The 21,942-nt window shown below is 53.3% G+C and overlaps 2 protein-coding genes and 1 pseudogene across 2 annotated transcripts; all 3 read right to left on the reverse strand.

Moving 5' to 3' along the window:
- Positions 1-896: 896 nt before the first annotated feature.
- On the reverse strand, positions 897-8,697 carry LOC102458521 (uncharacterized). Its single transcript, XM_075913868.1, is given in 6 exon segments — positions 897-2,540; positions 2,543-4,414; positions 5,153-5,266; positions 5,863-5,989; positions 6,592-6,678; positions 8,389-8,697. Coding segments are annotated over 5 exon segments (2,331 nt in total). The 5' UTR covers positions 6,616-6,678; positions 8,389-8,697; the 3' UTR covers positions 897-2,346.
- A 5,023-nt stretch (positions 8,698-13,720) lies between these two features.
- LOC142823090 (uncharacterized) lies at positions 13,721-14,683 on the reverse strand (annotated as a pseudogene).
- Positions 14,684-14,904: 221 nt separating this feature from the next.
- LOC142823232 (uncharacterized) lies at positions 14,905-19,443 on the reverse strand. Its single transcript, XM_075913906.1, has 4 exons — positions 18,900-19,443; positions 18,307-18,433; positions 17,490-17,603; positions 14,905-17,186 (listed from the first exon to the last, which is right to left on the reverse strand). The coding sequence occupies exons 1-4, from the start codon at positions 18,921-18,923 to the stop codon at positions 15,208-15,210; spliced, it is 2,244 nt and encodes a 747-aa protein (XP_075770021.1). The 5' UTR covers positions 18,924-19,443; the 3' UTR covers positions 14,905-15,207.
- Positions 19,444-21,942: the final 2,499 nt, after the last annotated feature.

Genomic DNA, 21,942 nt, shown 5'->3' on the forward strand with positions numbered 1-21,942 from the left:
GAGGGGGTTGATGGCTGAGGTGAGGGGAGGGGTAGCGGCTGAGGGGGTTGATGGCTGAGGTGGAGGGGTTAGTGGCCGAGAGCAGTGGTCTCCAACCTTTTTAAGCATGAGATCACTTTTAAATTCAATCCAGGATCCACCTGAAACCCAAACACCCTGGCCCCACCACCTTCCTGCCCCTTCTCCAAGGCCCTGCCCCTGCTCACTCCATCCTCCCCCATCCTCACTCACTTTTATCAGGCTGGGGGGCAGAGGTCTGAAGTGCAGGGGAGGGGGAGGGGGACTGATCTTGGGCTAAAGGATTTGGAGTGTGGGAGGGCTTCTGAGGTGAGCCCGGGGCAGAGAATTGGGGTGCAGGGGGCAGGCTCTGGGAGGGAGTTGGGGTGCAGGCGGCAGGCTCTGGGAGGGAGTTTGGGTGCAGGGAGATTCAGGGCTAGGGCAGGGGGTTGGGGTGCAGGAGGGGTTCAGGGCTGGAGTTTGGAATGCTGGCTCCAGCTGGGCACTGCTCGGCACAGATGTTTTCTGGGTGGTGGGGCAGGGGACTAAGGCAGGCTCACCCCTTCCCTGGCCCTGCACCACTCCCAAAAGCAGCCAGCAAACTCCCTCCATCCCTGTCCCTGCTCTGCTCTGTGAAGATGGGGTACAGGGTGGAGGGAGGGGCACCCTGATCTCAACACTCCCTCTCTTCTTCTTGTGCCCTGCACAGCAAGCAAGAGGCTCCCGGGGGTGGGGGGCAGCTCCAAGGCAGAGGGCAGGAGCAGTGCTGAGAGGGGCAGCTGAAGTACTGGCACTTGACAGCCTCCCGGCCAAACCAGTCAGGATCCCCTGTCAGAGGCTCCAAGGTCTACCAGTAGATCCCGGTTGACTGGTTGGTGGCCACTGGCCTAGGGGGTTAATGGCTGAGGTGGAGGGGTGGGAGGTTTGAACGGCTGAGGGGGCAGGGGTTAGTGGCCAACAGAGTTAATTGCTGAGGTGGGGAGGGGGGCTTAGTGGCCAAGGGGGATAATGGCTATGGTGGGGGGTTAGCAGCTGGGGCAGGGCTAAGACGGTGGTGGAGGATCCAGTTTTGGGGAGAAGGAGCAGCTGGATTTCCTGAAGGAGCATCACATGTGGTTCTTCCAGCACTTCCTGCAGACCCTGCCACTGATCAGACACCCACCCGAACTCTGCTCCTGCCCTCTCCCCCCTGGCCAGATACCCACCTGAATCCTGCCCACCAGCACCCTGCTCCTGCCCCCTTCCCTTTGGCCAAACATACACTAGCATCCTGCTCCTGCCTCCTCCCCTCTGACCAGACACCCACCAGCACCCTGCTCCTGACCCCTCCCCCTGGCCACACACACACCCGAACCCTGCTCCTTCTCCCTTCCCGCTGGCCGGACACCCACCCTGCTCCTGCTCCCTTTCCCGGGCCAGACACCCACCTGAACCCTGCTTCTCCTCCCTCCCCACTGGCCAGACACCCACCTGAACCCTGCTCCTCCTCCCTTCCCGCTGGCCAGACACCCAGCAGCACCCTGCTCCTGACCCCTCCCCCTGGCCACACACACACCCGAACCCTGCTCCTCCTCCCTCCCCCCTGGCCAGACACCCACCCAAACCCTGCTCCTCCTCCCTCCCCGCTGGCCAGACACCCACCCAAACCCTGCGCTCTCCCTCCGAGCCAGACAAGCCCATGATTGGGTCCCAGATCCCATCTGGCCGCAGCATCCTAACACTCCTGCACCCCCCCACACATCCCAACCCTAACTCCATCACACACCTGAGCTTTCTGTCCTGAGCCCCTCCTGCAAATTCCCAGACTTGCTCTGTCAAATTCCCAGACTTTAAGACCAGAAGGGACCATCATGAGCATTGGGCCCAGGGATTCTCGGGAGCAAATTTTTGGTGGCTTCAGAGTCTGGCCAGCACCTCCCGCTGGGGGGGCCATTAAAACACTTAATTACCTAAAGGAGAACCCAATAAAAATATGCACATGGGGAAAGGGTCCCAGTATCACAGGGAACGTTCCTGCTTTACACACGACCCCAGAGGAATACAATAACAGAAGAATCCGGGTCCTCACGTCCATGGAATTTCCCTTGGAACTTGCCCTCCATATGAATCTCTCCTCACACCCCGATCACTCATGGAGTCTCCCTCCTATGGGGAGTCTCTGAGGAGTTACAAGATTTCATCTTAATGTGAAACTTTTCCCACAGTCCATAAACATAGGGTTCTCCCTCCTCTATGGAGTCCTTGATCTTTATGAAGCTCCAACTTCCATATGAAACTCGTTGCCCAGATGAAGCGCTGATGAGGTCTCTCTCCTGTGTGGATGGCCTGATGACCAAGAAGGGTTGAGCGCTACATGAAGCTTTTCCAGTTGCAGCTCTTAAGGGATCTTTCTCCTGTGTGGATTTTCTGATGTGAAACCAGTGCTGAGCTTTGTATGAATTTTTTTTCCCCACTGTCAAAGCACTTATGAGGTGGTTCTCCTGTGTGCGTTGCCTGTTGTTTAAGAACGTCGGACCTCCATGTGAAAGGTTTTCCATGGCTTAACACTTATCTTTTCTGTCTCCCATGTGGGTTAACCGATGGTGGATGAGGTCTGACCTCCTTATGAAACATTTCCCACAGTCTAAGCACTGATGGGGTCTTTCTCCACTATGGATTTTCTGATGTAACACAAGGTCTGGCTTCCTTATGAAACTTTTCCCACATTCCAGGCATTTGTGAGGTCTTTCTCCCGTGTGGATTTTCTGATGTGTTAAAAGGGCTGACTTCACTGTGAAACTCTTCCCACACTCTAAGCACTTATGAGGTCTTTCTCCTGTGTGGATTACCAGATGCTGAATAAGCTCGGACTTTCTTTTGAAACTTTTCCCACACTCTAAGCACTTATGGGGTCTTTCTCCTGAGTGGATTACCAGATGTTGAATAACTGCTGACTTCCTTATGAAACTTTTTCCACAATATAAGCACTTATGGGGTTTCTCTCCCATGTGCAATTTCATATGTATAAGAAGTCCTGATCTCTGTCGGAAACTTTTCCCACAGTCTAAGCACTTGTGGGGTCTTTCTCCTGTGTGGACTGTCAGATGTCGATTGAGGTATGACTTATGGATGAATGTTTTTCCACAGACTAAACATTGATGGGGTCTCTCTCCTGTATGACTTGCCTGATGTTTAACAAGGTCAAATCTCCATTTGAAAGCTTTTCCACACTCCAAGCACTTATGGGGTCTCTCTCCTGTGTGGACGGCCTGATGTTTAACAAGGTTTCTCTTCCTTTTGAAACTTCTTCCACACTCCAAGCACTTATGGGGTCTCTCTCCTGTGTGCACTGCCTGGTGGTTAACAAGTTTACGTTTTGAAATGAAAGCTTTTCCACACTCCAAACACTTATGGGATTTCTCTCCTGTGTGGACTGTCTGATGAGAAAGAAGAGATGACCTCTCTGTGAAACTTTTTCCGCACTCCAAGCATTTATGGGATCTCTCTCCTGTGTGGACAGCCTGATGTTTAATGAGATCTGACCTCTGTATGAAACTTTTCCCACAGTCTACGCACTTATGGGGTCTGTCCCCTGTATGGATTTTCAGATGTAAAACAAGGGAATAACTCCGTGTGAAACTTTTCCCACAGTCTAAGCACTGATGGGGTCTGTCTCCTTTGTGGATTTTCTCATGTGAAACAAGGGTGTATTTCCATTTGAAACTTTTCCCACAGTCTAAGCACTTATAGGGTCTCTTTCCAGTGCGCACTGCTTGAGGTTTAAGGAGGACCGACCTCTGCTGGAAACTGTTCCCACAATCTGATCTCTTATGGGGACAGCTCTTTCCTCTATGGACAGCTTGGTGTTTAAACAGGGCTGACCTTCTTTTGAAACACTTCCCACACTCTATACACTTACTGGGTCTTTCTCCTGTGTGGTTTGTCTCAGGTGTAATCAGCGCTGACTTCCAGTTCAAACGATTCCCTCCTTCAAGGAACTGATATCCTTGCCTTCCCATTTGGCTTTTCCTGTCAATATTAAGATCCAAGCTGTTATTCACACCTTCCCCATGGTCTGAGCATTGCAGGGGTTTCTCTCCAGCACCTACTGTCTGCATTGTAATAAGCTCTGGGCTCACAATAAATCCCTTCCCATAAATGAGCCATTCCTGGTGTTTCTCTTCCTTGAGGTTTGCCTGCTGGTCTGTGGGATGCTTACGTCCTTCTCCGCATTTAACAGATTCATCCATATGCTCACTTGGGTGGTGTCTCAGGAGCCTCTCTGGCCTGGGCCAGTTTCCCCAGGCTTCTCGCTGTTCCAAGCACTGGGAAACATTCCCTTCAGCTCTTCCCACAAAGGTCGCCTGCGGTTCCATTTGCCCAGAAACTTCCTGCTGTTGATTCTCTTCCTCCTTTACATTTATTGTCACATCACCTGCTGGGAGAGAGAGACAATCCAAGCAGGAGTCATTGAGCTGGGGAGAAAGAGGAACAGCACCATGGGAAAACCCAACACACTGAAATAGCACAGACCAAGCAATTACATTATCCCACTTCTTCACATACAACCACTCACAAGGACGGAAATTAACAGTACGTCTGTGTCTAGACTGCATCACTTTTCCGTAAAGGGATGCAGATTAGACACAGCGCAATTGCAAATGAAGTGGGGATTTAAATCTCCCCCGCTTCATTTGCATGCACATGGCTGCCACTTTTTTCCGGCTCGGGGCTTTGCCGGCAAAAAGCGCCAGTCTAGATGGGGATCTTTCGGAAACTAAAGCCTTTTCCGAAAGATCCTTTCTTCCTCTTAAAATCAGGAATAAGGGATCTTTCGGAAAAGGCTTCAGTTTCCGAAAGATCCCCGTCTAGACTGGTGCTGTTTACCGGCAAATCCCCGAGCCGGAAAAAGCGGCAGCCATGTTCATGCAAATGAAGTAGGGGGAGATTTAAATCCCCGCTTCATTTGCAATTGCGCTGTGTCTAATCTGCATCCCTTTTATGGAAAAGGGATGCAGTCTAGACACAGCCTTCTGGTGGGAAACTGAGCAATGTCAACTGAGTACACCCTGCTCTGTGTGAGAACAGGAAGTACCGAGGGCAATTAGTGATACCTCATTTTTGGGTTGTTAGCTTTCTTCTTCATTCACCAGCTGGTTTCTGTGTCATTTCTCACCTGTGTGGTAGCCTCTTGGGATCTCTCTTTCCTCGTCAGCCTGGAGGTCGGGCATCCAGGGCTCTTCCCCTCGTTCCAGCCGGGTGATCAGCTCAGGTTTGCGAACAGAAAACCCTGTGCAGGGGGTGAAATCAGAGCAGATCAGGGCTCATGGAGGGTGGGGAGAGAGTGGAATCTGTCCCTGGGCTCTGCTGGGGAATGTGCAATCCAAGAGGACGGGAACATGGTCACTGAGCCCCCTGGGGAGAGGCAGACGTGTGGGGAGGTGAGAGGAATTGTGACGCCCTCCCTAGGAGTTCCCAGGACCTGGGCAGTCTGGGGTCCTTGCTGACACTCACAGCTCTGTAGTTACACTCTTGCCTATTTCTAAACCTGCAGAGCCCAGAGCTTTCCCTACAGCTGGAGTTTGTCCCAAGGAGGGAGGGGAACAGGGATTCTGGATGTGAGTGAGGAACAACACAGCCAGGAGGATACATGGCCCCTCCGCCTTGAAATCTAGAGGGGCCGGGTGGGGATGATTTAGCACGTCCATTAGGGTTTGACACCCTGATCTCACTGCACAGGGCACGGAGATGCAAGTCACTCTCCCCCGGCAGCTGTGCCCATGGAACCCATTCCTGTCCAGGACACCTGAGCAGGGAAGAACCTGACCCGTGTCGGACACGCAGACCCCACGGCTCCTAATCCCCGAGGGGCCAGGACGCCCTTACCCAGCGAGGTCACCGCCTCGTAGTTCTCCTGCATGACGTCCCTGTAGAGGGCTCTCTGAGCGGGGCCCAGCAGCGCCCCCTGCCCCTGGGTGAAATACACAGCCACCTCCTCGAAGGTCACCCGCATCTGCAACAACAAGAGTCCCTCACCCACTGCCTGCAGCCCCAGCCACCATCCCCGTCATCACGGGGGGAAAACACTGAAGCTCTGGGAAGGCTGGAGAAGTAGAATCCCATCCCCAGCCTGTTTCCAGCAGCCAAGAGGCTTTGGGGGATGGGCAGAGAAATCCTCGTCCTCGTCCCCCTCAGAAGACGGAGAAGGGCAGGGCCTTCTGATGGCCACACACCTACTAGACCAAGGGGTCGGCAACCTTTTCAAACCAAAGAGCCAAACTACATCAAAATTCGGACCATGTGGTCCACACACAATCCATATAAGAATGCAGGAGTCAGTGCGGGTTTGGGTGTGGGGGGGGGCTCACGGCAGAGTGTGGGGGCTGCCGGAGTTGGGTCAGGGAGCTCAGGGCAAGGGGTTGAATATATGAGCAGGCTCGGGGCAGGAGGTACAGATGGCAGGTGTCAGGACAACAATGGGGGGGAGGGCAAAGGCAGGAGGCGGGGGTGCATGCCCAGGACGGCTGGCTTCTGGTTTAGAAATGGAATTTATCCCACCCTGTTTCCTCCCTGTCCCTCCCTCCCTCCGCCCAGCAGCTTCCTGAAACCCCCTACCTGAGCGGGCTCCATCCCGGCCATTGCCCGGCCCTGGCCCCTGGCAGACGGGCGCTCTGGAGCGAACTCTCGACGTGTCTCCTCGGCCTGTCGGGGTGATAGGGGAGGTGTCAGAAGGGGCTGGGTCCATTTTGCATCCCAAATCCCCCCCCCCCCCCAACACACACATGACTCTTTAGAGCCTCCCAGTAAGAGAATCTCTGAGCCAAAGGGTAGAAAAAGAGCAGAATCCCAGAAGCCACTTCCCCATCCTGCCAAGTGCGCTGTGTCCAGCAAGGCCTTTCCTCTCAGCGCCTGCAGGGATGGATCAGGGCAAGGTGGGAGCTTCCCTCCCTCCCTTGTTGCTCCCAGCACCATCTCTGCCGGGGAAGGGGGCAGTGGAGTAGCGGGAACCAGGCATAACCCTGGAATCAGCTGAGTCCCAGGTCACGCCCAGTCTCAGACACTGCACCTCTGCTCTTTTAAAGCTGTCCTGGGCTCACAGCGGGTCCCCGGCGCTGCCCACCAGTCTTTAAAATGTATTGAGACTGAGCCAACAGCTCTTCATATATTTAAAAGGCAGAGGTGCAGCAGGGTTAGCTCCCCGGGGCTGGGGGCCAGGAGCTAGCCCCGTTGCAGCTCCCTCCCTCATTGACTAATCGACAAGTCGATGGAAATTCCGTCGACTAGTTGATTAAACTAAATTTAACATCCCTAGCTAGAAGCGGGTGAGGCTCCTGTTTTGGGACGCAGCCGGGGGAGCCCAGGGCTGGGGAGGGCCCAGTTGGGATGGGACTGATTTTGGTGCCGACAAGATCTGTTCTGTGCCGTGTCCCCGGCCACTCCCCTCCCCGCCTTCTGTTTTCCCAGCCCGCCAACCCCGGGGCTACCGAGGTGGGAGCCTGGCCTGTGGGAGGGGCGTGTGAGGCTTCCCCGGGGGTCCTGTCCAGATGGATTTCCAGAAGGGAGCTTGCGATGTGAACAGAGTGCTGGACGCTCCGAGCTCAGACCTAGGGAACTTCTGGCCCGGGGGAGAGGGAGCCCGAAGGGGACACCCCCACACTGTTTTGCCTGGCTCCATTCAGAGCGGGCCCAGGGCACTGTGCCTGGGACTCTGTGGCCCAGGGTTGTCGGACACCCCCGGGTCCTGCCGAAGCGCCGTTGCCTCCCCTAGCAGGGGAGTCAATGGGGGCGCTTTGTTCCCTCTCTTTCTGGGTGCTTTGGAAAAAGCTGGGCCCCGCAGGGGACCTAGATGCAACAGGCCAGTGTGTGCCAAGCCCCGGGCACACGTGTGTGTTGCACAGACCAGGCCTGGCACCTTTGTGAGCATCCCAGGCACAGACTCGCTGCCCTGCCCCTCGGCTCGTGGGGCAGCCGCGACAGCCCCTGCGGCCTTTGTGGGTCGCACTGTCCTGCCAGCACCTCTGCTGCTCCCCCGCCTGATTGGGCCCTAGAGACCCCCCCTCAACCCAGGCCCCCTTCCCCGCCTGATTGTGTCTCAGGGATGCCCCCGCTGGGCCGGCCAGTTTGGCCCCCGCCCCCAGGGGCGCTGCTCGGGCCCAGGAGGAGGCTGCGGGCGGGGCCAGGAGCACAAATCAGCAGTGGGGAGGGGGGGGGGAAGGGCAGCAGGTGGTAACGTGACCCCGGCTCCCCGCCCCAGATGTGGCCCCCTCCTCCCGCCCAGGCTGGGGGCTGGCGGCAGCTGCCCCGGGCCCGGGCGGGGACTCGCAGCCAGCTCCGCCGGGAGCAGCCCGGGGCCAACCCCTCCCCCTGCAGCCCGGGGGCACCGGGGCGCCGCTCCCGGGGGGTCTCTCTTACCTGCCCCCCAAGCGCTGCCCGCCCTGGGGCAGGGGCTGGGCCGGGCCGGGCTGGGGGCGCTGCCCGGGGAGAGGCTCCTGGGGAGGGAGCAGCGGGACTGGCCCGGCCGGAGATTCCCCCTCCCGGCTGCAGCCCGGGCTCCGGGGCCCCGCAGCAGCCCCCGCCGGGGCTCGGGGATCCGGCCCGGAGCCTGGCCCCAGAGTCCCCGCGAGCAGCGGCGGCGAGTCGCTTCCTGCGGCCGGGCCGGAGCCAGCGATCGCTCCCCCCGCGCCTGCTGCTGCTGCTGCTGCTGGGTCCTAGCGAGACACCCGCCATCCGCGCTGCGCCCCACTGAGCTTTGCCTTGCTGGACCTGGCTCTGTTGTGGGGGCCTCGGAGGGGACGAGGCGGGGCCCAGGATTCCAGGGGGCTCGAACTCCTGGCTTGCTGGGGTCACTTGCACATGGGCTAACGTGTCCCCACCCCCACCGACTCCTTCTGCGCCAGCCCCTTCCCTGCCCCCAGCTTACATTCGATGCTGTGTATTAAACTATGGGGGGGGGGGGGACAATAAGGAAAATGGGAACTGTTGTAGGGGTGGGGAAGCTAAGTCGCAGGGGCTGGATGCAGTCTCTGACTCCCCTGTTCCCCCCCCCCCCACACACACAGCCCCCCCCATGAGGCTGGAGCACACAATATCCACTGGCCTGAGCCTATCAGGCTATGCTGTGTGAGCGGTGATGGGGCCCATACACAGTAATTTCGGGGGGTGGGGTGCTTTTTTTTGTAAATGTGGACCACTAAGCTGCGAGTGCTCTCTCCCCCTGCCCCTCACATGGTTCCCCAAATAACCCTGCTCTGGCCTGCTGGAGAAGGTTGGGGCTGATTTCCCTACACACACCAAGAACAGGATCCAGCCCTGACCTCACTCCTAGGGGGAAGGGGGAATCCACTCCAGCCTTCCCCTGGCCAGCCACAGCACACTTACCTGGGGGATCATAGCAGGGGGGTTTGTTTCCACACTTACCCCGCATACAGGCCTTATATATCAAGCATACATCTCTGGGTTCCTTTGTCTTTTACATAGAAACATTCATCCCTTTCTTGTCAATTTTGATCCTCACACACACAAATATCCCACATTTTCATGGGCCACACACGGAAACACGTCAGTGGTTTTCCATTGTTGGTGTTCTTTATATCCGCAGGAATGATGATCAGTGGCATATGTCATTCATTTTTTTGTTAGCTGGATTCCTAATGGTACCACTGGATAGATATCAAGGATTACGCTAGGGCAGGGGTGGGGAACCTCAGGCCCAGGGGCCGGATGCAGCCCTCCCAGCTTGCCTGGATCTGGCCCCCGATGCCCCAGCCTGGCCCCCTCCCCCGCAGCATTTGGGAGCCCACCCACCTGACCCTCTGCCACAGCACAGAGCGTCTAGATTGGCACGGACGCTTTTCCGCAAAAAGTGCTTTCGCGCAAAAGCGTCCGTGCCAATCTAGACGCTTTTTTCCACAAATGCTTTTAACGGAAAAACTTTTCCATTAAAAGCATTTGCAGAAAATCATGCCAGTCTAGATGTAGCCCCACAGTCCTGCCTGTGTACCTGTCCTGACACATGGAACTGGAAGCATTTCAGAGAACGCTACCATGGAGGTCATGGACTACAATCTATTACCTTGCCTGCCAAATTTGGTCTTCAGGACCTCTCTCCTATCCTTCCCTATGTCACTGCTACCCACCTGTACTGTGACCAACGGCTCCTCCCCAGCGCTACCCAAAAGTCTAGCTAGATACGCAACCTTCATGCCAGAGTAGTCATCATGTAGTTCACCAGGACATCGCAAACCCAGCTGTCTATGTTTCTAATGCGTGACTCCCCCATTACTAACACCTGCCTTTTTGTAAAAACTGGAGTTCCATCCCCCAGAGAGGAGAGGATATCACAACATCCTCTGGAAGGAGGGGATCAACTATGGGATCGTTTCCCTCTGCTCCACTTGCATCTTCCCCTTCCTCAAGACTTTCACCCTCCTCAAAGGCTGTCTGGCCGGAGATTGGACCATTCTATTGTTTCCCAGAACATCTCAGCTATGTCCTTCTCTTCCTCCCTTGGCTCTATCTGGTGGAATCCTCCCTCGTCTCTCTTCCCAACTCCCCCACCTGATGGCTTTCCCTCTCTCCGTGTTCCCCATCCCCTTGAGGAGAGAGCCCCACCTCCTTGAACATGGCTGAGCTCCGCCCTCAAAAAGAAAAACATCCCAAAGCCAACAAACACCCTCATTCTTCAAGCAGTCTGAGCTGCCCGAAAACAAGCTGACAGGCACTGTGTGGACTGACACTGATGATGCAAAAGTGTGTAAAAGCCTAGATCTCAATGGCCTTGAAAGGACATTCTCAGCTTACCAGAGACAGCAGGACATCTTTGGGAACCACAACACCAAACAGAAAGAAGATGCCATCGAGGACACACTGAGCTCCAGAGAAAAAGTCAAGCAGCTTTCGCTAACAAATGGCCAGAGGGCTCAGAACTGCAATCTTTTTCTCCCCAGGCTGCAGTGATCCAACGGTGACATCCAACGTGCCGAGTTCACAAGGGGGCCTGCCGTAAGTTGTGCAAGATCAGCTCCTGAAAGTTGTTCCTGTCAGCAAAGGCCACAAATCCCCTTCCTTCACGAAGAAGTTTGTGGAGCAAGTCACAGAATTTAAGCCCAAAACTGAATCAATCCCAGCTGGTTCAACAGAGGTGATTCTGAGTTGTGAAGCGGTTGTTGGAGGTGGCTCTGGCCTTTAGAACTGACATCAACAAATGGCAGCGCCGTTTGGTTTAAAATCATTAGCCTACACAAGATGGCTACGTCTAGACTGGCATGATTTTCTGCAAATGCTTTTAACGGAAAAGTTTTCCGTTAAAAGCATTTTCGGAAAAGCGCGTCTAGATTGGCACGGACGCTTTTCCACATAAGCACTTTTTGCGGAAAAGCGTCCGTGGCCAATCTAGAGGCACTTTTGCACAAAAAAGCCCCGATCACCATTTTCGCAAAACATTTGCGGAAAACAAATCTCAGCTGTCTACACTGGCCCTTTCTAAACAGCCAGACATGGCCCTGCCCATACTCCGCCGACTGTAGGCATTCTGGAGGCAGAGGGTTGCTGCCCCCGGTGCCCGCCTTCCCAGTGCGCAGGGGCTGGGGAGGCCAGGCCTGGCCATGTGGCAAGTCCTTCTCCCTCCCACGGTGTTCTGGGGCTGGAGAGGCTGGGCTGGGCCAGGCCATGTGGTACAGCACGCCCTGCCTCCTCCCTCCTCCCTCCTCCCTCCTCCGGTGCATGAATGGCTTGGCTGGGCTGCGCAGTGCACCTTATACCAGACTTGAGGAGGCTGCGGCAAGCGCACGCGGCTCCCCTCCTCGTGGTTGGAAGGGGGGAGCATGTGTGTAGCACGCTGCCCCACCTCTCATGGGCGGGGAAGAGGCGAGGCATAGCAGAAGGGGCAGGGCTGAACATGGGGCCGGGGTCTAGACTTCCCCAACCCTGTGTTACCCACCAGCTCTGTGATTATTGGGGAACCAGAACATGGTCACCTGTCAGCCTTGTGCTCTTGGGGAGTCAGGGAGTGGCACTCATGGAAAACCATTCCCCTCCCTCAGGCCTCTGCTAGAATCAAAGACAAAGCAAAGAAAAGGCCGGGGAAGACACACCTAAACTGCTTCAGACAAGGGTGATACAATTAAGGAAACACCCCAGCCTCATTTACATTAAGGATGGAACAGAGGGACATCTCATTAGCATACAGAATGGAGAGCAGCTCTTCCAAGCCAGGAACCGCACTGAACTATGGGACACCGAAAGCAGAGAAGCACTGCCTGATGGGAAATCCCTGCTCCAGATGCTAATGAACCTAGGCCTGCTCACACCCAAATTAGTCATTATCAGACCAATTCTAGTAACGATCCTATTGACATCCAAAATACTGAAACTGCCAAGTTGCATTGTGAGCTCGTTCAAGGAACATCACCCATAACCAGGTGTGATCAGTCTCTATTGTCTCTCCTCTTTCTCTTTGAACTATCTCTATAAAACTCCTATCCTTGCCCCAAGAAAACTGTTCTGATACCTGGACTTAAACTGCATCAGTTCCATTGAGACTTCTTCATCTCCTGTCTGATCGTGCTGGGGGCTCTGTCCTGCTTTTCTCCTGCCCTCTGGACCCCCGGCTACCGTCATCATCTGGGAACCCCGATCAGTGCAAGCTCCGTGGAGTGGTGAGGTCTCTCTCTCTCTCTCTCTCTTTCTCTCTCTCTCAACTATCTCTCTAAGCATAGCCTCCTGACCCTGCCCTGTGTAAACTGTTATATGGTTACCTAACATTTGTAAGCAGCTTCAATTTAGATTTAATATTGTAATTGTTAGATTTAATATTGTAACTGTTTGATATCTATTCACTACTCAGAAATAAATCACTTTCATTGTTAAACTGGTTGCTTCTCTCTCTTTCTTTCTCTTTTGCTCACTCTTCCTTAAGGGGTGTTGTTTTGGCTTCCCCATTCGCTCTGCAACAACGCTTCTTGTACCCAAGCAAAAGATCCCTGTAGTGCCCAAAATCCTGTGGGGTTTGCTCATCGTGTGGTTTACCTGTGAATGACTGTGGTGTGAAAGTGGGGATAAGGGGTGCTGAACCTGGGGGCTTATGAGGATGGCAGCTTAAAGTGCTGTTTAATCCAGCCCACGGAGTCCAAAGGCACATGAGGGTGCAGTGTGGCATTGCTGTGAAACCCAGCCAGCTGAGTCCAGGGACATATGAGGGGGTCAGCTTGTGAGTGCTGAGTACCCAGTCCTCTCAGACGTGCTCTGATTAGTGGGTGTGAGTGTCTGTGTGTGTTGCTAAGGTGGGAAGAACCCCATCCTGAGGAACCTAGTTCCTGCAGGAGAGCTCCAGTGGGAGGGGGAATTGGCAGCAGGGAGAATTCAGCTCCATATGAGAGCCCAAGTAAGCACCAACAGCACACTGATAGAACTGTTAACCTTCCCCCAGTCCCATAAGGGTAACCCTGATAAATGAGCATACCCCAGAGTATTGGGCAAATCTGGTAACACCTGCCTTCACTGACCGCCCATGGACAAGAACATCACTCTTCGGAACTTTCTCACTACTAGAATTGAAAAGAAATAATGCCAAGTCCTCAGTCTTCATGAGCAGCTGGGAAGCATCCTTCAACCAGCCAACATAATCATGACAGAGTCAGACAAAGAAACAAACATCTTGAGTGCACAGAGGCTGTATAACAAAATAATCGACATTTCAAAATTACACATTAAGATAAAGACATTGCACTGCAGCACTTACATGAGGTGAAATGAAAAATATTATTTCTTTTATCCATCCTGTTTACAGGGCAAGTATTAATAAACAAATAAAGTGATCCCTGTACACTTTCTGTTCTTTGCTGTAATACAAATCAATGTATATGAACACATAGAAAAACAACCAAACTATTTGAGAAACTTCAATTAATATTCTATTGTTTAACAATGTGCTTCCTTGAGGTTAAATTCTCTATGATCAATTTTTGAGCTGATCATGCGAGTTATCTGCAAATAACAGCATTACTATCTTCTGCCAATTTTTTTACAAGTTTACATGTCAAAATGTTGCGTCTATGTTATGTGGAATGTCTCCAAATACCATTTGAACTCTTAACAAGTTTCTAAAGGTTGAATCTGAGTCAATGACCCTCCAAGCTTCTTAACCCTTTTAGACCATGTGTCCGAAAAGTTTAGATTTAGTGTCAATTCTCCCATGTGTAATGAAGTGTGATCTCTGGGTGCCCCTTTTCTAAGGTCCAAGCACTTACGGGGTCTCTTCCAAGTATGGATTCTGTGATGTAAAACACAGGCTGATCTGATTTTGTATCTTTTCCCACACTCCAAGCACTTAGGTCGCTTTCCTGTGCAGATTACCTGATGTGTTACAATATATGATCTTTGTGTTACGATTTTTCAGCAGTTGAAGCAGCAGTTAGGGAACCTCACACCTGTGTGAATTCTCTGATGTAGAACAAAGGTCAAATCAGATTCTGAAATGTATCCCACAGTCTCAGCACTTACAGGCTCTCTCTCCAGTGTGGACAGCCTGATGTTGAGACGGGCTGACCTATTTCTGAAACTGTTCCCACAGCCCAAGCACTCAGAGTCAAACTCCTGCGTGGAGTGACTGATATTTCACAAGATCTGAGCTAGGCATGAAACTTTTCCCGCAGTCGAAGCACACATGCAGTTTCCCTTGTGTATGGATTGCCTGATGCTTATGACAGCTTCACCTCCCTATGAAACTTTCCTCATAGCCCAGTCACTCACGGGTTGTCTCTCCCATGTGGAAACATAAATACTTGATATTTCTGCGAAATTTATGGTATTCCCTTATCTGTGGAGTGCCTGATGTCTACAAAGCTCTGATCTCCATATGAAAATCTTTTCACAGTTAGAGCACTTACAGGATCTCAGTCCTATATAGATTGCATGATGAGATTGCATGTCTGACCTCCATAAAAAGTTTATTCCACAGTTCAAGCACTTAAACGGTCTCTTTCCTCTGTGCATTTTCTTACATGAAAAAAGGGCTGACCTCTGTATGACATTTTTTCCTACAGTCTGAGTATGGAGTGTCTCTCTCTTCTGGATTAACTGTTGTTCATCAATGTTGGACCCAATATGAATTTTTTCCACTGTGGATTGCCTGATGTTTAATCAAGTCTTATATATTGTATGAAACTTTCCCCAGTCTGAGCACTCATGGGATCTTTCTCCTGCACCCATTTTCAGATGTGAAACAACTGACCTTCATATAAAACATTTTCCACAGTTTAAACACTTACGTAGTCTCTTTCCTGTGTGGATACGCTGGTGCTTAAAAAGATCGTACCTCCGTATGAAACTTTTCCCACAGTCCATGCACTTATGGGGTCGCTCTCCTGTGTGGATTGCTTGATGTTTAACAAGGTCATATCTGACTATGAAACTTTTCCCACATTCTAAACACTTATGGGGTCGCTCTCCTGTGTGGATTGCCTGATGTTTAATGAGGTTTGACCTCTTTGTGAAACTTTTCCCACAATCTAAGCACTTATGGGGTCTCTCTCCTGTGTGGATTTTTTGATGTGAAACAAGGGCTGACTTCCGTATAAATCTTTTACCACATTCTAAGCATTTATGGGGTCTCTCTGCTCTGTGGATTTTCTGATGAGAAACAAGGGCTGATCTCCATATAAAACATTTTCCACAGACCAAACACTTATGGGGTCTCTCTCCTGTGTGGATTGCCTGATGTTTACTGAGGTCTGATCTATGTATGAAACTTTTCCCACATTCTAAGCACTTATGGGGTCTCTCTCCTGTGTGGACTGCCTGATGTTTAACAAGCTCGGATCTACGTTTGAAACTTTTCCCACACTCTAAGCACTTATAGGGTCTCTCTCCAGTGTGAACAGCCTGATGTGAAACAAGGAATGATCTCCACAGGAAACTTTTACCACACTCTAAACACTTATGGGGTCTGTCTCCTGTGTGACTCTCCTGATGTTTACTGAGATCTGATCTCTGTATGAAACTTTCTCCACAGTCTAAGCACTTATGGGGTCTCTCTCCTGTGTGGACTGCCTGATGAAAAACAAGGTTCAATCTCCGTTTGAAAGTTTTCCCACAGTCTAAACACTTATGGGGTCTGTGTCCTGAGTGCCTTGTCTGATGTTTAATGAGGTCTGACCTCTGTATGAAACTTTTTCCACAGTCTAAACACTTATAGGGTTTGTCGCCTGTGTGAATTGCCTGATGTTTAATGAGGTTTGACCTCTTTGTGAAACTGTTCCCACAATCTAAGCACTTATGGGGTCTCTCCCCAGTATGGATTTTCTGATGTGAAACAAGGGTTGACAGCCTTATGAAGCTTTTACCACATTCTGAGCACTTGTGGGGTCTCTCTCCTGTGTGTATTTTTTTATGTGAAAGAAGGGCTGACCTCCATTTGAAACTTTTTCCACAATCTAAACATTCATGGGGTCTGTCTTCCCTGTGGGTTGCCTGATGATTCATGAGGTCTGATCTCTGTATGAAACTTTTCCCACAGTCTAAGCATTTATGGGGTCTCTCTCCTGTGTGGATTTTCTGATGTAAAACAAGGGAGGACCTCCATATGAAACTTTTCCCACAATCTAAACACTTATGGGGCTTGTCTCCTGTGTGCATCGCCTGGTGTTTAATCAAAGCTGACTTCTCTCTGAAACTTTTACCACATTGTAGGCACTTATGGGGTCTCCCTGAGTGATTTGTCTCCTGCCCAATCAGAGCAGACTTCCAATTCGAAGAGATCGCACCTTCGAGGCACCGAGAACCTCTCTCTCTCATTTGGCTTCTCCTAAGAGTATTAAGATCAGAATTGTTAATGACACTTTCCCCATCATCGAAGCATTCAAGGGGTTTCTCTCCAGTACCAACTGTTGTAATTGAAATAAGCTCTGGGCTCACAATATATCCCTTCCCATAACCGAGCCATTCATCATATTTTTCTTCTTTGGGTTTTGTTTGGTGGGAGGTGGGATACGCGTGTCCTTCCCCACATGTAACAGATTCATCTCTTTGCTCACTTGAGTGATGTCCAAGCAGCCTCTTGGGCCTGTGCCAATTTCCCCAGGCTTCTCCCTGTTCCAAGCACTGGGAAACATTCCCTTCAGCTCTTCCCACTAAGGTCACCTGCGGTTCCATTTTTCCAGGATCTTCCTGCTGTTGATTCTCTTCTTCATTCTCATTCCCTGTCTCACCACCTGCTGGAAGAGAGACAATCCAGGCAGGAGTCACTAAGGTGGGGAGAAAGAGGAACAGCACCAAGGGAAAACCCAACACATTGAATTTGCACAGAACAAGCAACTGGATTCTATCTTCAGCTAACAGGACTGGGGGAAAACCAGGAGCAATATCAGCTGACTGCAGCCAGCCCTGTGTGAGGAGGCAGAACTCAGGGCAATTGCTGAGTTCTTGGGATTATTCCCAATATTTCCTGCATTCACCAGCTGATTTCTGTGTGAGTCACCAGCTGATGGGAGGATGCCAGATGATGCGTCAGTCCTCACCTGTGTGGGTGCCTCTCAGGATCTCTCTTTCCTCCCCGTCCAGGAGGTCAGGCACCCAGGGCTCTTCCCCTTGTTCCAGCCGGGCGATCAGCTCAGGTTTGGGAACAGGAAACCCTGCGCAGGGTGAAATCAGAGCAGATCAGGGCACATGGAGGGTGGGGAGAGCGTCTGTCCAAGGGTCGTTCTATGAGTGGGACCACAGCACGCTTGATAGGCTTAGGCGAGTGGCTCTCCTGGGGAACGTATAATCCAAGAGACTGGGAACATGGTCACTGAGCCCGAGGAGAGGCAGACGTGTGGGGAGGTGCGAGGAATTGTGACGCCCTCCCTAGGTGTTCCCAAAATCTGAGAAGTCTGGGGCCCTTGCTGACCAGCGGCGGATATAGGGCAGGGTGAGCGGGGCGGCTGGCCTGGGCCATGCAAAACTCTCATCCGCCCCTATTGCTGACACACACAGCTCTGCAGGCCTATTTCTAAACCTGCAGAGCCCAGAGCCCTCCCCATGGCTGGAGCTCGTCCCAAGGAGGGAGGGGAACAGAGATTCTGGGTGGGAGTGAGAAACAACACAGACAGGAAGATACATGGCCCCTCCGCCTTGAAATCTAGAGGGGCCGGGTGGGGATGATTTAGCACGTCCATTAGGGTTTGACATCCTGGTCTCACTACACAGGATGGGGAGATGCAAGTCGCTCTCCCCCGGCAGCTGTGCCCATGGAACCCATTCCTGTCCAGGCCACCTGAGCAGGGAAGAACCTGACCCGTGTCGGACACGCAGACCCCACGGCTCCTAATCCCCGAGGGGCCGGGACGCCCTTACCCAGCGAGGTCACCGCCTCGTAGTTCTCCTGCATGACGTCCCTGTAGAGGGCTCTCTGAGCGGGGCCCAGCAGCGCCCCCTGCCCCTGGGTGAAATACACAGCCACCTCCTCGAAGGTCACCCGCATCTGCAACAACAAGAGTCCCTCACCCACTGCCTGCAGCCCCAGCCACAATCCCAGTCGTTATGGGGAAAAAAAACACTGACGCTCTGGGTGGTTGATGTAAAATCCCATCCCCATCTGTTTAGAGCAGCCAGGAGGCTTCAGGGGATGTGCAGAGAGATCCTCGTCCCCCTCCCCCTCAGCAGACAGAGGGCAGGGCCTTTTCCCTGGGCACACACCTGCTAGCCAGAGGCTGAGGCGGAAGCCGAGCTCTGAGCCACAGGCAGGGACAGGAATCCCGGCAGCTTCCCTTTGTGTTTCCCAGCAACCCCTGGCTGGGGGCTCAGGTCTCAGCGTTGGGAGTCTGGGCCATTTTCACAGAAATGGGGGCGCAGTCACCCCCTGCCCATGGACCTGCTCAGAAACTCAGCAGCTTCATCCCACCCTGTCTCCTCCCTCCCCACGCCCAGCAGCTCCCTGAACCCCCTACCTGAGCGGGCTCCATCCCGGCCATTGCCCAGCGAGAGGGGAGATGGGGGAGGTGCCAGAAGGGGCCTGAGTCCCTGTCGCACCCCGAGTCCCCCCAGGCCCTGCCCCTGCAGACACACGCTGGGACTCTCTGGCTCTGCCCTGTGGGAAGAAACCCAGTGAGTTTGTTACCCCCCCGGCCCGGCCCCTCCCGCCAGAACAAAACCCACCGAGCCCCTTTAACCCCCCTTTCCCCGTCTCCCGGAGCAGCATCTCTGAGGTCCGGGCAGGGAAAGAGCCACCTTCTCTGCTCCCCCAACCCGCCCAGTCGCGGGCGGGGCCGGAATCACAAAAAGCAGCACCTGGGGGGCAATGGGGCGTAATGTGACCCGGCTCCACCCCCAGGGGTGTCCCTCCCTCGCATCCAGCCGGGGGGCGGGCGGCAGCTGCCCCGGGCCCGGGCGGGGACTCGCAGCCAGCTCCGCCGGGAGCAGACCGGGGCCAACCCCTCCCCCTGCAGCCCGGGGGCACCGGGGCGCCGCTCCCGGGGGGTCTCTCTTACCTGCCCCCCAAGCGCTGCCCGCCCTGGGGCAGAGGCTGGGCCGGGCAGGGCCTGGCCGGGCTGGGGGCGCTGCCCGGGGAGAGGCTCCTGGGGAGGGAGCAGCGGGACTGGCCCGGCCGGAGATTCCCCCTCCCGGCTGCAGCCCGGGCTCCGGGGCCCCGCAGCAGCCCCCGCCGGGGCTCGGGGATCCGGCCCGGAGCCTGGCCCCAGAGTCCCCGCGAGCAGCGGCGGCGAGTCGCTTCCTGCGGCCGGGCCGGAGCCAGCGATCGCTCCCCCCGCGCCTGCTGCTGCTGCTGCTGCTGGGTCCTAGCGAGACACCCGCCATCCGCGCTGCGCTGCGCCCCTGGGCCTGGCTCTGCCCCGCTCACAGACCCCTCGGGAGCAGCCCGCTCGGGGGCGTCCGTGTCAAACTATTTGCGGCCAGCACCTCCCGCCGGGGGCCGCTCTGACATTTCTTCTTTAAATATTTAATTCGATTTAGGACAAACTAACATGCCCAGAGGCAAGTGGGAGAATCATCCCGCTATTACCAGGAACTTTCCTGGCTCATGCACTAGCCCGGTGGAACTGGCTTGCAGAGGGATCTGACTCCTCCCTCTCTCTCTCCTCACCCAGTGTGTGCCCCTCCTCCAGCCTCGCCTTCCTCTCTCCTGTGTGGCAGAGTCCTTGTCACATCAACAAGGCTGGGCCTAGGAATCTTGAAGGGCTGCTCCCATCTCAGAACAGGAGCTAGAGCATCTCCCCTCTGGGGTACTTTCTCCCTGACCTTTGCAGAGCTTTTTCCTTTGCGGTGTTGAAAAACAGTTTTTGCTTTGTCCATAACACATGCGGATAGTGTTGGGCAGACGGTAAGAGATTAGGTTCTGCCTTCTACAATGTATCTTCTGTAACGTCTGCCCTTCACTTTTTTTTTTTAACAGTAGGTGCAAGGGTGAATCTATTGCCTGTTCTCACAGATCCTCCAGCTGCCCGGCTGGCACGGAGTGGAAGGTGACAAAAAATGCATGACGTGGCCAGGGCACCATGAGGATGAGCAGTGCAGCCGGAGATGTGAGCGGAGCCTGAGGAGAGGAATTTGTGCATGGAAAAGGAAGCCAAGACCGAGGAGGAGATATGGGGGCTTGTGGGGTGGGAAACAGAGATACTGATACACCTGGTAGATGCACAGAAGTATATGGAGCCCAGAGCCTCCCTCCGACCTGTGCTGAACAACCTGCCCTCCTCACCAGCATCCTTAGATTCCCCTGCACAGGTGCCCTAGAATATGGGGAGTCAAGAGCAGCCTTCCCCTCAACTCCCAGGAATGTCTCCCAGAACAGAAAGCTGTGCTTCCCACATCTATGATTGCTGAACTGAGGGACTGTAATAGACCACTTGCCCTTGCTCCCCCCCCCCCCCACTCCACCCCACAAACCTCCCGCCCTGAACTTTTCTCCTGTCTCTGCTTCCTTGTGTTCCCTAAATAAAACATGCATGTCTGAAAACATCCACTCAGTGGGCAGCAGCAGTCAAAAAAGCAAATAGAATGTTAAAAAAGGATAGAAAATAAAACCAAGAATATCTTATTGCCTCTGTATACAACCATGGTAGGCCCACATCTTGAATGCTGTGTACAGATGTGGTCGCCTCATCTCAAAAAAGGTATCTTGGCATTGGAAAAGGTTCAGAGAAGGGCAACAAAAATGTTAAGGGATTTGGAACAGGACCCATTTGAAGAGAGATTAAAAAGACTTGGACTTTTCAGCTTAGAAAAGAGGAGACTAAGGGAGGATATGATAAAAGGTCTATAAAATCATGACTAGTGTGGAAAAAGTGAATAAGGAAAAGTGATTTACTTATTCCTATAATATAAGAACTAGGGGTCACCACATGAAATGAATAGGCAGCAAGTTTAAAACAAACAAAAGGAAGTTTTTCTTCACTCAGTGCACAGTTAAACTGTGGAACTCCTTGCCAGAGGATGTTGTGAAGAGTAGGGCTTTAACAGGGTTCAAAAAAGAGCTAGATAGATTCATGGAGGTTAGGTCCATCAATGGCTATTAGCCAGGAATGGGTAGGAATGGTGTCCCTAGCCTCTGTTTCTCTGGAGGTGGGTGATGGGAGGGATCATGTGAGGATTCCCTGTTGTGTTCCCTCCCTCTGGGGCATCTGGCATTGGCCACTATTGGCAGACAGGAAACTGAGCTGGATGGACCATTGGTCTGACCCAGTATGGCCGCTCTTACGATTTCTCAACAACAGTATCTTTATTTCTTGTGTTTATGGGCAGAGCACTCTCAATGCAGGGAACACCTCAATGCAGGGAACACCTGCTAAGAGCAACAAACCTGCCTGTCATATCACCGCCTGGCCACCCACCAAACTGTTGATCCAAGTTTCTCTGATTTGTAGGGCTCTCCTTACCGCCCTGGAGTCTGGCTGCTCTTAATTAGCAGCAAGACAATCTGCCTCGACACCCCTCCAGCATAAATTCCTCCCCCCTTACTTTCACAGATATTAAGGA

This window comes from Pelodiscus sinensis, chromosome 32, assembly GCF_049634645.1.
Source record: "Pelodiscus sinensis isolate JC-2024 chromosome 32, ASM4963464v1, whole genome shotgun sequence".
NCBI lineage: Eukaryota > Metazoa > Chordata > Testudines > Trionychidae > Pelodiscus > Pelodiscus sinensis.

Bases quoted from the DNA above. Each gene is read 5' to 3' on its own strand.
- LOC142823232 (XM_075913906.1), bottom strand. From the start codon at position 18,923: ATGGCCGGGATGGAGCCCGCTCAG. The intron at 18,434-18,899 runs GTAGGGGGTTCA...TTGTTGTTGCAG, and splicing joins CCGGGATGGAGCCCGCTCAG to ATGCGGGTGACCTTCGAGGA. The intron at 17,187-17,489 runs GTGAGGACTGAC...TCTCTCTTCCAG, and splicing joins CCTGAGAGGCACCCACACAG to CAGGTGGTGAGACAGGGAAT.